General features: G+C 46.8%; 1 protein-coding gene across 1 annotated transcript in view; it reads left to right on the top strand.

The window, feature by feature from the left end:
• The window catches only part of Usp43 (ubiquitin specific peptidase 43), a gene marked incomplete at its 5' end in the record, with an annotated part of 69,056 nt that extends 62,407 nt beyond the window's left edge, over positions 1-6,649 (top strand). The window contains one exon of the mRNA XM_010615026.1: positions 4,973-6,649. Coding sequence (XP_010613328.1) covers positions 4,973-6,006 — 1,034 coding nt within the window. The remainder of the gene's footprint in view (positions 1-4,972) is intronic.
• Between the last annotated feature and the right edge of the window lie 8,156 nt (positions 6,650-14,805).

Below are 14,805 nucleotides of genomic sequence, written 5' to 3'. Positions count from 1 at the left end.
TACCGGGGATCGAACTCAGGACCTTGCACTTGCCAGGCAGGCAGTAGCACCACTGAGCTAAATCCCCGGCCCCTAGGCTGTTCTTTGTCACATGAATTTAACTTTGTTTTTGTTTTTTTTTCTTTGCCCCTAGCTGGAAGGTTTTAAGATTCTCTTTGGTCTTTGAGTTCAGAAATTCTACCAGCAAACAGCTGGGTATGTGTTTTTGTGCATCAACCCTACCTAGGACTTGAGGGGGTTCATTTTTTCTTAGACTTAGGCCTTTCTTTAGGAAAGTATTCTTTTTTTTTCTTTTTTTAACCAGGAATCAAGCTCAGGACCTTGTGCTTGCGAGGCAGGTGTGGCGGCTTTTGTTGTTGTTGAATTGTTGTCTCTCTCACTTTCAGATTCTTATGATCTGCCTGTTGGTCTTCTGAGTCTGTCTTCTCAGTGTGCAGCCCTTCTCTTGTGGTTTCTTTCTCTTCGTAATTTTGGTCTGTGATGTGAGGTGCATCTCCATCTTTCAGGTCACTCGTCTGAGTCCCAACAGTGATCCTGCAAGCCTTTAGCTCATTTATTGAATCTTAAATCCTGAAGGCCACATTTTCCAACATTCTACGCTTGAATCTCCTTGAGATTCAAGTTAATTGGTTATTTAAAGTTGTCACCTGTTTCCTCTGGTGGCTTTGTTTCATTAGAAGCCTGTCTTCATTCTGTTTTTTTCTTACTTTCTGATGCCTGCACTCCTTTACTCCCGCTGTTATTTTTCTGTTTCTACCCCTGGGGCTCTGCTCTGCCCTTTCTGGAACAGCAGTGATTCCCGGACAGCTGGGAGGGGCAGTAGCTTCCGCTCCTGAGGGCTGCTCCTGTGATAGCCAGCCTCTCTCTTCCCGAGCCTCATCCTGGGGCTCAGTTGTGGAGGTGCAGAAGCCCCTGCTTGTCTGTGCAGCTCCACCTTACCCTCCAGGGGAGCAGAGGAAAGTTTGGGGACCAGGCTTGCCCTCAGCTACACTCTGAATTCCAGGTAGAAATGGTCAACAGGCTATGAGGGAATTATAAAGACCATAGGAGATATCGAAACAAAACCAAACCAACCGAGGGACAGAGAGGCCCTGTAATTGCTTCTGCCACCGAAAGCCAGACAGAGATGTCTCCCAATACAGATTCGAGCTCAGAATATGAGGCACCCTAGTGTGTGCCCCCTTCTTTGTTTCCACCCACAGGGTTGTCTTTTTGTTGCTTTCTGGATACACCAACCTTACTGCTGCCACAGGGCCTTTGCACTCACTGCCTCTTCTACCTGGAGCCTCTTTTCCCCAGATTCCCACATCTGCCTCACCCTCATGAAGGCTTTTCCTCAGATATTGCTCATTATTCCTGTGGCACCCATTTCTCCCTTCTTCTGCCTTATTCTTTATTGCAGCACTGATCACACATGGCATGATATATTGTTTTGCTTTGGTCAAACCCAATAAGGACAGGCATGTTATATTTGCTCCCTCAGCTGTATCCAAAGTAATGAAAACAGCCCCTGGCACACATTAGGCTCTCGTTAAATACTTTGTGAGTGAATCACTGGGTGGCAGCCCTTAGAGAAATCGAAAGCACTTGCAGGTGGGCTAAGAGCGGGTAACAAAGGGCCCTGGGCTTCCCACTTACATCACACAGGGCGCTGTGTGAGGCGATGCCTCCCTGCACTAACTAAGGATCAAAGGTGCCTGGGAATCAGCATGGCTGCACACAGTCAGGCGCAGAGGCGGCGTTTCTCTGAGCAGTGTCTGCCGGCTTCAGGGCTGCCACATGGGTGGCGGCTATCCAGAAGGCTCTGGTGTCCTGGCAGCTCCTCATATATCCTGCGGGGCATGGATAACCCTCAGGAACATGTGCCTGTCTGCATCTGAAATGAAGCTTAAGCTGCCTGGTTCTCAGGCTAACTGGCCTGAGATAAAGAAGGGCCTACATTTCCTTGGGGCTGGGGGCAGAGGAGTCAGAGTCAGTGCTTCGGCCCCTAGCGCACTGCCTGCCCTCTACCACCCAGAACTCTCGAAGGTCCGCCGCCCCCAGGGAGGGACTTCAGGTGTCGTGTCTACCTGGGTAAGTAGTAAGGTACTTAGGAGCCAGTGAGCAAGTATCAGCAGGGGTGTGTTCTCATTTCCTCCCACCCCTCTGATGTTATTTCTCAGCTGTACAGAGAGCCCCCAGCTGAATCCTGTTAGAATAGTGTACCGGGTAGAATGAGAGAAAATGAAGATAGGGTGCTTGTCGCCGCTGCCTTGAGAAAGAGGAGAAGCGGTTCCATGGGTATCTCGGGCTCCTGTGCTGCGTGGCGCAGGCATTGATGTCAGCCCTGGCCTCCAGCCCTTTCATACCAGGAAGAAAAGAAGGACGCTATTTAGGGCAGCGGCCAGCCCCTCCAGCCACCTGCCACGGCTCCAGGTGACGCCCTCGCGTCATGAAAGGCGAAAAGTCACAGCTTTGTCCTCTCCACACAAAGCTCCCCTTTCTGCCCTTCCTGGGGCTGAAGAACAGGAAAAGAGAGAACTTCACACACGTCTCAGACTCCAGAATGGTGTTTTATCTGAGATGTGGGGATTTCATGACAGAGCAACAAGGTCAAGCCAAAGTGAAACAACAAAGTATTTTGGGTGAAACTGTATCTATTCCCGGCTAATCTACAGAAATGCGGTAAAGGAAAAAAGCATCAAAAATTATCTGTGAAAAACCTGAAAGGTAAAGTCCTTGTGGAGCTTCTGAGATGCTTTCACACTGCAGTGGCCGGGAACCAGCGAGCTCCTCCTCCCGCCTCTGGTCATTTCTTTCCAGAGTGCTTGACGGTTGTGCAGGTCCTCTCCTTCCCCAGCATGCACTGCGACCCCTTGGTTTTCCTGGGCTCCTGTGCTCCTGAAAGTCTCAGGTCCCTCCCCAAGAAGTACGCAGAGTTGGCTGTGCCGCCCTGGGGAGCATTTAGTGGCAGTGGTCCTCATTCATTCCTGGAGTTTCTCTCTGTCACAGCCTATTTGGATGGCTGTAGAGAGAGGGTGGCTTGTCAGCAACAGGAATTTGTTCGTCATCGTTCTGGACCTCTGCCATCAGGTGCCAGTGTGGTCAAGTCTAGGGTGGGGCCTTCTATGCTGCGGGCAGTTTCCTGTTGTATCTACTCTTGGAAGAAAGAGATTTAGGGTTGTTTGTTTTACCTATTTCGAGGAATCAACCTTCATAGTCTAATCACCTTCCAAAGGCCCTCGCTTCTTATACCATCCCCTTGGGAATTCAGGTTTCAGCATGTGAATTTAGGGGAGCACAACCGTCAGTCCATAACACTCATATTTCATGATGAAATAGCATGTTCGTAGTAGCTGGCTGTGGGTGATAGGCTTGGGTGGTTGACCGACAGCTTCTCTCCAAATGCATGTGACTATCCTTATGTGACTGTCCTGTAGATTTCAGTTGAAGATTTCTTTCTCAGTGGTTGTAGACATGTGTAAATCAAGACACTGTAATGGTACAGTGGTGAGGACTGGGAATTTCTAAGGAAAAATAGATAACTTTAGTTTTATGTATGTTCTCAGAAATGTTGAGATATGGAGAAGAACTAAAAAGAGAAGCAGTGGTACACAGCTCCCACACACCTTTTGTGTGGCTGTTTCTCCGTCCTCGCCTGTATGTTTCCACATGCATGCATAATACAGACACATGTGCGTACATTTTTGCCAGTTGGCTTATACGGTTTTTGTAGACCCTTATTTCTCACTTAACATTATATATCAAAAACATCCCCCCACTATTTGTAGATATTACAAATCACAATGAAGGCATATGGGCAGCTCTGGTGGAACTAAACATAATTTTGTTTTGTTTTTTAAATGAGCTTATGGTGGGAGAAGTTGTGTTTGAAAATACAAGTACCTAATTTGACTTGGAAAATCAGGGACTTCTGCTTAGCACTCTGGTTCATGGACAGATAGAAAGATGGATAAAGTTGGGCGTGGTGGCACATGCCTGTAGTCCTAGCTACTCAGGAGGGTAAGCAGAAAGATTGTCAGTTTGAGGCCTGCTTGGGCAACTTAGTGAGATCCTATCTCAAAATAAAATAACAAAAAGGACTTGGAAATAGCTCGGTGTTCCCTGGATTCAATGCCTAGCATCACCACCACCCCCCAAAAAAAGATGGATGATGTTAAATCTTAGACCAGCTTCCCCTAAAATTGAGCTTTATCAGCGGTCAGTACTGCCAGGCAGGGAGGTGAAGAGAGCCCTCTGCTTCCATAGGTTCTACACTGGAAGATTCGACCAACTACTGGTCAAAAATATTTTTTAAAAACTGCATCTGGGGCTGGGGACTTAGCTCAGTGGTTCTGCTGCCTGCCTTGCAAGCACAAGGGCCCAAGTTCAATCCCTAGTACCAAAAAACAACAACAACAAAAAAAACCCTGCACCTATACTAAACATATACAGATACTTTTTTTGGTCATTACTCCCTAAATGATACAGTATAGAAATTATTTACATAACATTTGCATTATTTTAGGTTTTAGAAGTGATCTAGAAATGACGTAATGTGCGGTATATGGTCAGATGTGCATGGGTTATATGCAAAAGCCCAAATTACACGCAAATACCCACATTATATACACATACCCAAGTTATATGCAAATACGCTTTAGAGGAAGGGCTTGAGGTTCTGTAGGGTTGGGGTATCTATGGGAGGGGGTCCTGGACCCAGTCCCCCATGAATATCATGGGGTTTGCCTTTGGCTTTCACCGTGACTTCAAAGGCGCGAGTGGAGTCTGGGCCAGTGAGTGGGACCATTGGTTCTGAGGGCAGGAACGCTGTGCATCCCGCTCAGTGCTGGGCACATCCCCAGTGCCCGCGCTGCGTCTAATGTCTCAGAGGTGCTCAGCGAGTGTTTGCTAGATGGCTGGTGGTACAGTTTCTACTGTTGCAGCAGGAGGATTATTTGGGTGCTAATGGTCTTGGTGTCATCTCTTTCAGGAGGGTTGGAGCCCAGGCCTCTGGTTCGGAGTGCCTGCCGCAGAAGCATTAGCATGAAGGCGCCCACTGCACCTGGAGCCAGGCAGGGGCCCTTCAAGACCATGCCCCTCCGGTGGTCCTTTGGGCACAGGGAGAAGAGACCCGGTGCAACTGTGGAGTTGGTGGAGTACCTGGAGTCCAGACGCAGACCTCGTCGGTCCACTAGCCAGTCTATCGTGCCGCTGCTGACCGGCTCTGCCGGTGGGGATGAGAAGTCAGCGTCTCTCAGGTCAAACAGCACACTCTCTGGTGAAGACAGTGGCCAAGCTAATGGCAGGGGACCAGTCAGGGTGCCCTGTCCTTCAGGCCCCCCAAACCACTACCCGGCCGCTGGAAACTCTGGTGTTCTGAACATAACCAGGACATGGAAGGAAAATGCAAGTCAGGATATCAGGCTTCCCAAAAAGTTTGACCTGCCCCTCACTGTGATGCCCTCCCTTGGGAATGAGAAGCCAGCCCGCCCAGAGGGCCAGAAGACCGCCGGCTGGAAGGGAAGCCAGAGCAGCCCACCGTCCCCCTCCGCAGGTTTGTCTAGAAATTGTCAGGACAGCGACCAAGGTACCTTACCCAAAGTGAGGGCTGCGGTGGAGGACAGGGCCTCTGAGAGGGACAGACTTCCACAGGGGACATTCACCCTGCTGAGGTCTGTGTTTTTGAAGAAGGAGAACAGGAAGCCGGACAGGGCCCCGGGCTCCCTGGGGAGTGGCCAGCTGAGTCCCTCCGCGGACAAACACGCTCCAGGCTCATCTCCTGCACTCAAGATTCCCGAGGGCCTGGCCAGGGGCCTGGGCAGCCACCTCGACAGGGATGTCCGGTCTGCGCCCAGCTCCCTCCACCTCTCCCGCAAGGCCGGCAGGCCCCCAAGACCCAGTGCCGCGGGCTTCTCACAGAAAAGTGTTCCGGGGGAGAAAACTTCATATGGCACCTTGCAGAGGGTAAAATACCACACTCTTTCCTTAGGGCGAAAGAAAACCTTACCCGAGTCCAGCTTCTGATGGAGCATTTCAGTACTGTGTGACGTGGAAGGGATGGGAATTTGTATTGAGTGGCTGTGGGCAGTCTGTGTTCAGAGTGAATTTTCAGGAATCTGACCAGCTGTCTTGTAATCTGTGAAAAAAAAGTTTTTGATCTTTATAACTGGATTCTGAGCCCCTCCTGTCCCAATAACAACATCCAAATACTGTACTTACCTTGTATTGTTGGATGCTTTGATATAGCCTTGCCACTAGAGGGCGATGTTGGACCAACATTACTATTTCTAGGCAAGAACTGAATAGCATTGTGGTCTGAGTGCCCGTGCTAAAAGAAACCAGTGTCATGTCGAATATTGTCACTAGCTTCTCCTTTTTCTTTCTTTGTTTTTAAATAGTGGACTTACAAGGAAAATCTTTTCCTTTTAGTGCTCCTGTGCATAATTGTAAAAGATGCCAAAACAAAACCAGAGACAATAAAAGACAAAAGTGATTGTTATGGTAAGAGAAGGTTCTAGGAGAGATGGAAGAGAAATGGTTGCTATTTTAGGAGAGTATTTAATATATAACAAAGTTACTATTAAGCTTTAACAAGGTATTTTAAAAAGATAGCTATTTTGATACCAGAGGAAAACAAGAAGTTTTTAAAAACTATACGTATGAGATCTATGTGCCATTTTAATAAAATCACGTCAGTGAAATGTGAAAATGACTGGCTGAGTTATTGAAGTTTGATAAATGGCCTTGTTCCTGCTGTGGCCACTTGGCACATTGCTGTGCCAGACTGTGCGTAGTTACTTCTCTCTGAAATTTAGAAGTACTGATCATTAAAACGACTTTTTCTTTCTTTTTTTAGAAGTGGAAGTCTCAGGTCTGCCTCTCTCTCTCTAGTGCTTGGACTTGCCAGCTCCTGAGGCTAGCTTGCCTCAGTGCACTGTGCATTTTCTACAGCTTTGTGTGTGCTTCGGTCGCATTTGTTCTTAAAAGTGTTCTGTCATTTCTTACTAAGAAGCTTGTAAGCCTGACCCCTGGCCCAGGACATCAACAGTTAAGATCACTGGCCACTCTGCACATTACTGTTTCCCAGAAGTGCTTCCTTTCTTTTTTCTTTTTTTTTCTTTTCTTTGGTACCAGGGATTGAACTCGGGACCTTGCACTTGCGAGGCAGGCGGTGGAACCACTGAGCTAAATCCCTGGCCCAGAAATGCTTCCTTTCTGATGGGCGTCATGAGTTTAAAACACTGGGCCCCAGGAATTCAGTCTTCCCTCAGATACATGGCATGACTTGTTGGCAAGGCTCGTCTCTGGTGCTTTTAAAATTGTTGCCTTAAGAAGGAAGAATGCTGTCCTATTTTACTCCAATGAAAAAGTCAAGTTACCTTTGTTCTGAGCGACAGCTGGGGAGGATAGAAAGAACGGACATAATAGAGAAAAGCAAAACAAGCAGCCTCCTGACCCTAGCAGGCGGTACGTATCCTGAGGCCCGTGGTTTTGGATCTCAACAAAAGTTTCCATATTTCTTTGAGTCTTACATCAATGTGCCCTTGGGCTGTGTGGAAGACCGGGTTGTCCAAGTCCTCTGGGGTGACAGTCGTTGAGGATACTTCCTGCGTTATTTGGTGGTTTCTCCTGTGTTAGTGGTCAGAGCAATTTATTCCTGGGCTCCCAGCTCAGCCTCTCTTTCTTTATCTGCTAAGAGGCTGAGTATAACTCACATATTCCAGGCTTAGTTCCTGTAAGGATTAGCTTTGGCATAACCTTGTATTTTTTGGTGTTATCAGCGAAGAGTCCTAGTTGTTAGCCGTGTTCTCTGATGCACCATGAGTTGGGACATTGACTCCAGGCTCTCAACACTGGAGGTTTAGAAAGAGTCAGTGGTGCTTGGACCCTGGTGGATATCTCCGCTATCTCAGGTTTTCAACCAGGATGCCTGAGGTTCCACTGCATCCCCCCTTTGAGGCTGTGTCTCCCTCTAGAAGGAATCAGTGGGAAGGTTCGCAGGAAGAAAGCCTAGGAAGTGGGTGAGACAGATTTCTGCCCAGAATGGAGTGGTAGAACCAAGGTTCCATCTCGGCCTTGCGTCTGACTGCAGGCTACAGGTGTCCAATGGGATGGTGCTTGAGGGGGAGGCAGGTCACAACCCCTTGGGTGCTTCTTTTTCAATCATGAGACCTCCCTGGAAAATTGTAAGTCGAGGTTAGAGAAAAGTTGAATGCCGTTGAGCCAGATGGGAGCATAGACGGGGTGGAGCCGGCTCAGGATGCAGCAAAGCTGCCTCCTACACCTCATCTGGCAGCCAAATCTGGGTCTGGGTCTCTCCCTGTTGTAAGGGGGATGGTCACTGGTCTGATGGTGATAACCGACCCCTCACTCCTAGAGTGGGTCCTCCTCCTCCGTTCTCCACTTGTCCGCTGGTGCGAGGAAGGGCTCGCAAGCTTTGGGCTTGGAGGTCATACTGGTGATGCCGGAAACCTCACGGGACCAAAAGCTCTGAGGAGAGGGTGCCAGAGTACAGAGGAATCACACAGTTACAGTTCTGGGAACAGGTGACTGCTGACTGCACCCCGTCTTGAGGATATCACCTACGGTGAGCCAGCACCTCCGTGTCCTGAGGGACAGTGAATCAGAAGCACCCTGATGTCCTGAGTTCATCCTGGAGCTACAAAGATAGTTTATAATTACAGCCGACTAGCCTTTATACAGCACTGAACTGTGTGCCAGACACTCTTTGAAGCACTTTACAATATGAAACTGATTTAACTCATAATATTCGTTTGAGATAGGTACGGTTATCTCTTTTGCAGTTAAGGGAAGGCTCAGAGAGGTTAAGTAATTTGCCTAAGGCCACACTAGTAAGTGGCAAAGTCAGGATTTGAACCCAGGTAACGCTGGCTCTGGGTTCTTCCCCAATTTCTTTTTTTCTTTTTGGTGCAGGGGATCGAACTCAGGACCTTGTGCTTGTGAGGCAGGCAGTGGCACCACTGAGCTAAATCCCCTTCCTTCTTCCCCCATTTCAGTGATGCACCTTTGAAGATAGACTACTAATCCTGTCAGCAATTTGTCAAAACCAAATTGCTTCTGGTATTTCCTGTTCGTCAAAATGGAGAAAAATGCATTTTCCAGATCAGTAGTTTATTTCCAAGTGGTAGGGGCTGTGTTTATTTCAAAAAGAACACAGCATTTGGAGATTGCCTTGTCACTACTTGATTAAGTCTTTGATATTCTCCAAATCCCACTTTTTGTTCTAAACTGGGGAGCTGAGTGGACGTGTGATAGGAAGTAGGATATAGCAAGTTGGGCTCCAGGCTTTGTAGCCCTAATTTCTGATTCTTCTGGGATTGCAATTTTGCCTTCAATTTGCTGTATCTATTGAGAGGGACAGCTCTAACAACACTTGCCTGATCCCAGCAGAATTTATAAACACTGGAAGGTCCACTAGATAGGAAACACAATTTCCATCTGTGGAACATAATAGGGTTCATTTAGATGGGGTTCTTGCTTCTAAGCAGTTTGTATTCTGGTTGGAAGAGACAAAAAACTAGAAAAACAAGGTAATTTCGGGTAAATAAATATAAATAATTCTCAAGTATGGAAGTACACAGGTCATATCTCAGTGAGAGGAAATGAATGTGGCATCCTGCTCTTTCCTGTTTGCTATAGCCGGTGAATGAAACACTCAGAATATTGAAATATCCCCAGAAAGGGCCTAGCTTCTGTGGGCCTGCCAAGAGGCAAAGTTGGGTTTGAATTATTTATTCTTTAGTCACTGTATGCAATCATTGAAAGGGACAGAGCCCTCTGGTGTTCTGGGTTCCTGAGGATTAGTGTTTGACCCAGGCAAATGGCCCACGTTTCTTGCTGGGAGGAGAAGTTCCTGTGGCAAATGTGGTAGTGACTACGGTGGTACCCAGATGTCCTGTCGCTCGTGGAGTCTGAACCCATGAGCTGGCTCAGGTGAGGATGAAACCCTGGTGTTATTCTTTGGAAATCTGTTTAATCTGTAGCCACATTACTGCTCTCATTTCCGGTATTGGAGATTTGTGTCTTCTCAATTTTTTTCCCTGATTGCTCTGGCTAGAACTTTACCAGTATTACTTATAGTCTCAAGAACCACCTTTTGATTTCCTTGATTTTTTTTTCTTATTTCTATCTCATTTATTTCTGTTCTTTGTATATCCTTTCTTTTGTTTAAGGGGGATTTAATTTGCTGTTTTTCTAGTTTTTAAAAGGACATGGATGGCCTTGAGAGATTCTTTTTCTTTTCCAATGTTGAAAATTCATGTCCTAAATGTCCTCCAAAGAACTGCTTCAGTGATATTCTAGATTCTGATATGTTGCGTTCCCTTCTTCATTTAGGTCAAAATACCCTCTGACTTCCCTTTTTATTGCTTCTTCAACTCATGAGTTATTCAAAAGCATATTTTTAGTGCTGAGGGACAGAAATTGTGACTCCAAGTTCCTCTCTGGTAGTGAAAAGAGGAGGTTCTAATGTGAGATGGGTGCTAATGCGCCCACTCCGTGGACGTGCTGGACTTCAGTGCCAGACGATGAGGCAGATATGCAGCCAAGAGAGGTGGGAGATGGGGCAGATGAGTCCAGGAGCAGCTCTGTCCTAGCACTCACGGAGGCCCAGCCCCAGCACACCTGTCCTGCATAGACCTCTTCACCCGCCCGATAGGGAGCAGCAGCTCAGTACTGGCTGCATCCTTAGAGCTGCATCTAGGGGCACCAAGCCAGGTATGATTTCAAACTTGATCTGTCTAAAGCGAATCTTAATGTTTCTACTTTTAGGAGAATTGCTTCTTGTTCTTCCAGCTTTATTTTCTCATTTTTTTTCTGACAGCATGGAAAGTTGTCTCAAAAGAGAGAGAGAGAGAGAGAGAGAGAGAGAGAGATAACATCCTCTTTTAGCAGCTGTGATTGATGTACATTGGACACATTTTGAGGCGTTTCCATATTGCTTGATGGGTTCCTGCAAGCTTTGTCAGCTCTTCAAATGCTTGCCCCCAGAAGTTCTACCCAGATGAGCAAGAAAATAAAAGGTCTCTCATAAGAGCCTACGCTGAATAAGAAGCTGGGTGTAATCACTGTTATTTGTGGTGGAAACAGATTAGTCATTCTCACCACTAAATCCTGGTCCCCCTGTTTAGATTGATGGCAAGTTAACCCCACAAGTGACACACGCCAACGTGGCCTGAGGAGTTCTGCATATAAACAGTGCTAATTCTTACATGCCAGCTTTAAACCTGGGCAAGAGAGAATAACAAATAGCCCACAAGAATGATCCAAGTTTATATCAAAATTCTGAGCTGTCCTTCCTATGTATGAATATATTCTATTGTGCCATACAGTATATTTTCATCTGGGTGACATTTGTGGCCCCCAGATGTTCCCACAAATATCCTGAGTGAGCAAAACTTGCTGTGACATTGTCACGACTCTACAATGGAGGCCGAGAACTGTTGTTACAGAAGGCTTCTGTGCCTGTACATTTGGTGTACACATCGGGCCAGGACACAGATTTACATGGTGTGATCAAGGACCAGGGCAGAGGCTGTATGATTTCACAGGATGGAGGTTGAAAAATCAAGGGTATCTCTGTTCTGCAGACTGGGGCGTGAGATATTGGGAGGTTCAAAGGACTGGACCTGAAATGTATGTAATGCATGTAATGTATGTCCATGTATGTAATGGACATGGCCAGAGTAGCCACACTCAGGACAGCCAACTGGAGGCCCATGGAGTTGAGTTTCTCAGGGCACATTGGGTTGGGTCCAAACAGATTGCAGACACTGGGATCCAGCAATGTCTGCTTAACCTTTGGGTCTAAGGAGAAGGACTTCTGAAGTCTTGGTTGGCTTGGTCTTTGAACACTTTCACATCTGACCTAATGGCATCTCCCTATTCTGCTTGCCGTGGAACGGCACCTTGAACTAAGTGAAGGTTTTGTCATGGAGTAGCCGAATAACACCAGAGAAGTCACTTCTGTCCAGTCTTCCTTGCCCTAATCTTTGGTTGATATTGGGCTCATTGCTCTCTGGAGGCCTGTCTAGGCCTATGAATATTCAGTTAATGGATATATAAATACCAGACTGCTTGGGTTCAAAGCCTATTCTGCCTTCATCTGGCAGTTTGACTCTGGGCAGGTTTACTCACGCCTCTATGCGTCCTTCCCTGATCTGTGAAGTGGAGATGACACAGGAGCTAACTCACAGGGCTGTTGTAGTAGATGAGCCCATCAGCAGACATTAGATATCACCGTTACCAGGACCTTTTGTGATTCATGTCAGGTGTGCTCTGAGAACTAAAGATCCTTGTTGCTAGGACACCTTGATACAGGACCTGAGGAGATAGCCCAAGTGACCTGGGGTGGATATTCAGAGAGCTAACAAGATGCATGCACAGGAGGCTAGTGAAATGAATTGATTCTGGAGGCTTAAAATCTATTCCACTACCATAGGAGAAATAGACCAATGGATCTGTTTTTAGAGATCCCATCACTTCTTTGTCAGCTGTTCAGCCCACTTGGAGGCTTTATCTTTGTCCATGCTGAACCCACTTCTCTCCTACCCAGGACAGCATTTTGACAAGTTAACTAGCAATTTTATAAAAAACAATTAAAGAGTTGTGTTCGGGACTAACCTAAATCCTGGTTTCTTTCAGATAGGTTCCTCCCTTAGGTGCTTGGTAGGGCCTTTGGGCTACAGGTCACAGCCAGGGGGTGCTATTCACATCTTGGCAGCCCTAACCCTTTTGAGGAATGAAGAATGGTGCTTAGTGGGGTTCCCTGTCATGGCCACATATGTGGCTGGTCTGGAGCTTCCCTGAGAGTTTTTAAAGGCCTACCTGTGACTGTGAGATCTATCACTTCAGGATGAAGAAAAAAGAACCCCAGCTCCCTACAGAAGTTGCATTAATTGGGATCCTCTTAGTTGCTCATATTGTGGACACCCAATTCTAGTCAGTTTAAGCCGAAAGGTGAACTTATTTGGCTCAGGCAACTGAAAAACCAGGAGGTAGTATAAACTCCACAGAGGACTGAATCTTGAGACTCACATCATGGCACCAGGGTTTAGTTTTGCTCTGTGTCTTGACACTGCTTTCCTTTTATGTTGGCTTTGTGGGGAGGTAGGCTCTTCTTCAGTGGGGAAGGGAATTCCAGATATTCATCCTGCCAGCATAGCCTTTTCCCCAATAGTTGTAGTTCCAACCCCAGCATTCCCTCTGCCTGGCTTATTTGAATCTATCCAGGCATGCACCAGTAGCTCTAGGCCAGAGGTATGCTGCACACTAATCCATCATTCCTGGGCTCTGGGTCCATGTTGGGAGCCAAGGGTAGGGTCAGCTGCCGCCAAACTCTGTGGGCTAGGAATGAAAGTCCATTCCCTAGGAGGAAGGCAGGGGGCTCTTGGGAAGAGAGAACAGCAAGTGTCCACTTCTGTGACATGGAAACATTATTTTCTTATTCCAGTTGGTTTCTGTTTGTTCTAAGATCTCAGTGTCATGCTCTTATCTCAGTTTATTTGTTGGCTTTTTGAGACTGGGTCTCACTGTGTAGTTCAGGTTAGCCTTGAACCCACTGTGATCCTTCTGCCTTAGCCTCCAGAGTTCTGGGATTATAGGTGTGTGCCGCTACGCCTGGCCCCATTTTATTTTCTTTTCCCTTTCATCTCTCACCTTTCTTGTTTGTCTAGGACCTTCCACTTAAACAATCAGGTGGACAAAGAACATCATTAGTGTCCAAATATTGAAAAACACTCAATTTATAAGAACATTTATTTTTCAAGAAGGGACTTTGAAGTATGTGTTTTTTTTTTGGTACTGAGGATTGAACTTGGGACCTTGTGCTTGCAAGGTGGCAGAACCACTGAGTTAAATCTCCAGCCCAAGTATGTGTTTGTTAATGATTCTTTTCTCCTTTCCTTACTTGGTATGGTGACTACAGATGGAGTACTGAAAATAATATGTGGCCTTTCTGTAGAAGTCTTAAGTTTCAGTCAAGGATTAGCTATTATATGACCTAACGATGATTGTGTGGCCTCACTTGGTTTGTTGATCAGTCAAAGGGGAACTCTGCAGGGAGATGCTGTGGTGGGCTCGTGCCAGCTCCTGAGGGCCCACTGTGAAATGTGTGGGAACTTCACTCGCCATTGGCATTTTGAAATTGACCACAGTAGCATTATTTTGGCATAGAAACCAGTAAATGCTACAGACTGGGGCTTTTTTTTTTTTTTCTTTTCTTGGAGACCAATTTACCAGCACAGCCCTGGAATTATGAGGCTGTCACTTGCCACCTCACAGCATTATTTAAGAAAACAGCTCTGAAAGCTGGAGCGATGAGAGTTGGTAACAGGTTCTGAGCCTGCACTTCGGACCCAGTTAAGCATGGTCTCAGGCTCTGGCCCACTACTTCATAGCTTGTGAATTTGGCAGATTACGTCTTCTCTCTGAGCCGAAGTCTCCCATTATAGGCTATACCCATCATGGAGTATTGATAAAAACCTTGCCAACTAAGAAAAGCCTGATGGAAGGCCAGGGATTTAGCTTAGTGGTTCTGGCACCTGCCTCGCAAGCGCAAGGGCCCGAATTTGATCCCTGGCACACACACACACACACACACACACACACACACACAAAATCCTGCTGGAGTCACTGCAGAACTCTACCAGTACTTCAGGGGAGATCTAATGACAATACTTCTCAGTCTCTTCCATGACACTGAAAAGGAAGGAACAATGCCAAAGTCATTTGTGGAAGCTAGCATTACCCTGATACCAAAACTGGATAAGGACGGGGTTGGGGGGAAGGAGCACTATAGACCAC

The sequence above is a fragment of the Fukomys damarensis genome, unplaced genomic scaffold (genome assembly GCF_012274545.1).
Source record: "Fukomys damarensis isolate Sample0158 unplaced genomic scaffold, DMR_v1.0_HiC HiC_scaffold_13, whole genome shotgun sequence".
NCBI classification, from domain to species: Eukaryota; Metazoa; Chordata; class Mammalia; order Rodentia; family Bathyergidae; genus Fukomys; species Fukomys damarensis.
This window is presented reverse-complemented; position numbering and strand designations above follow the sequence as displayed.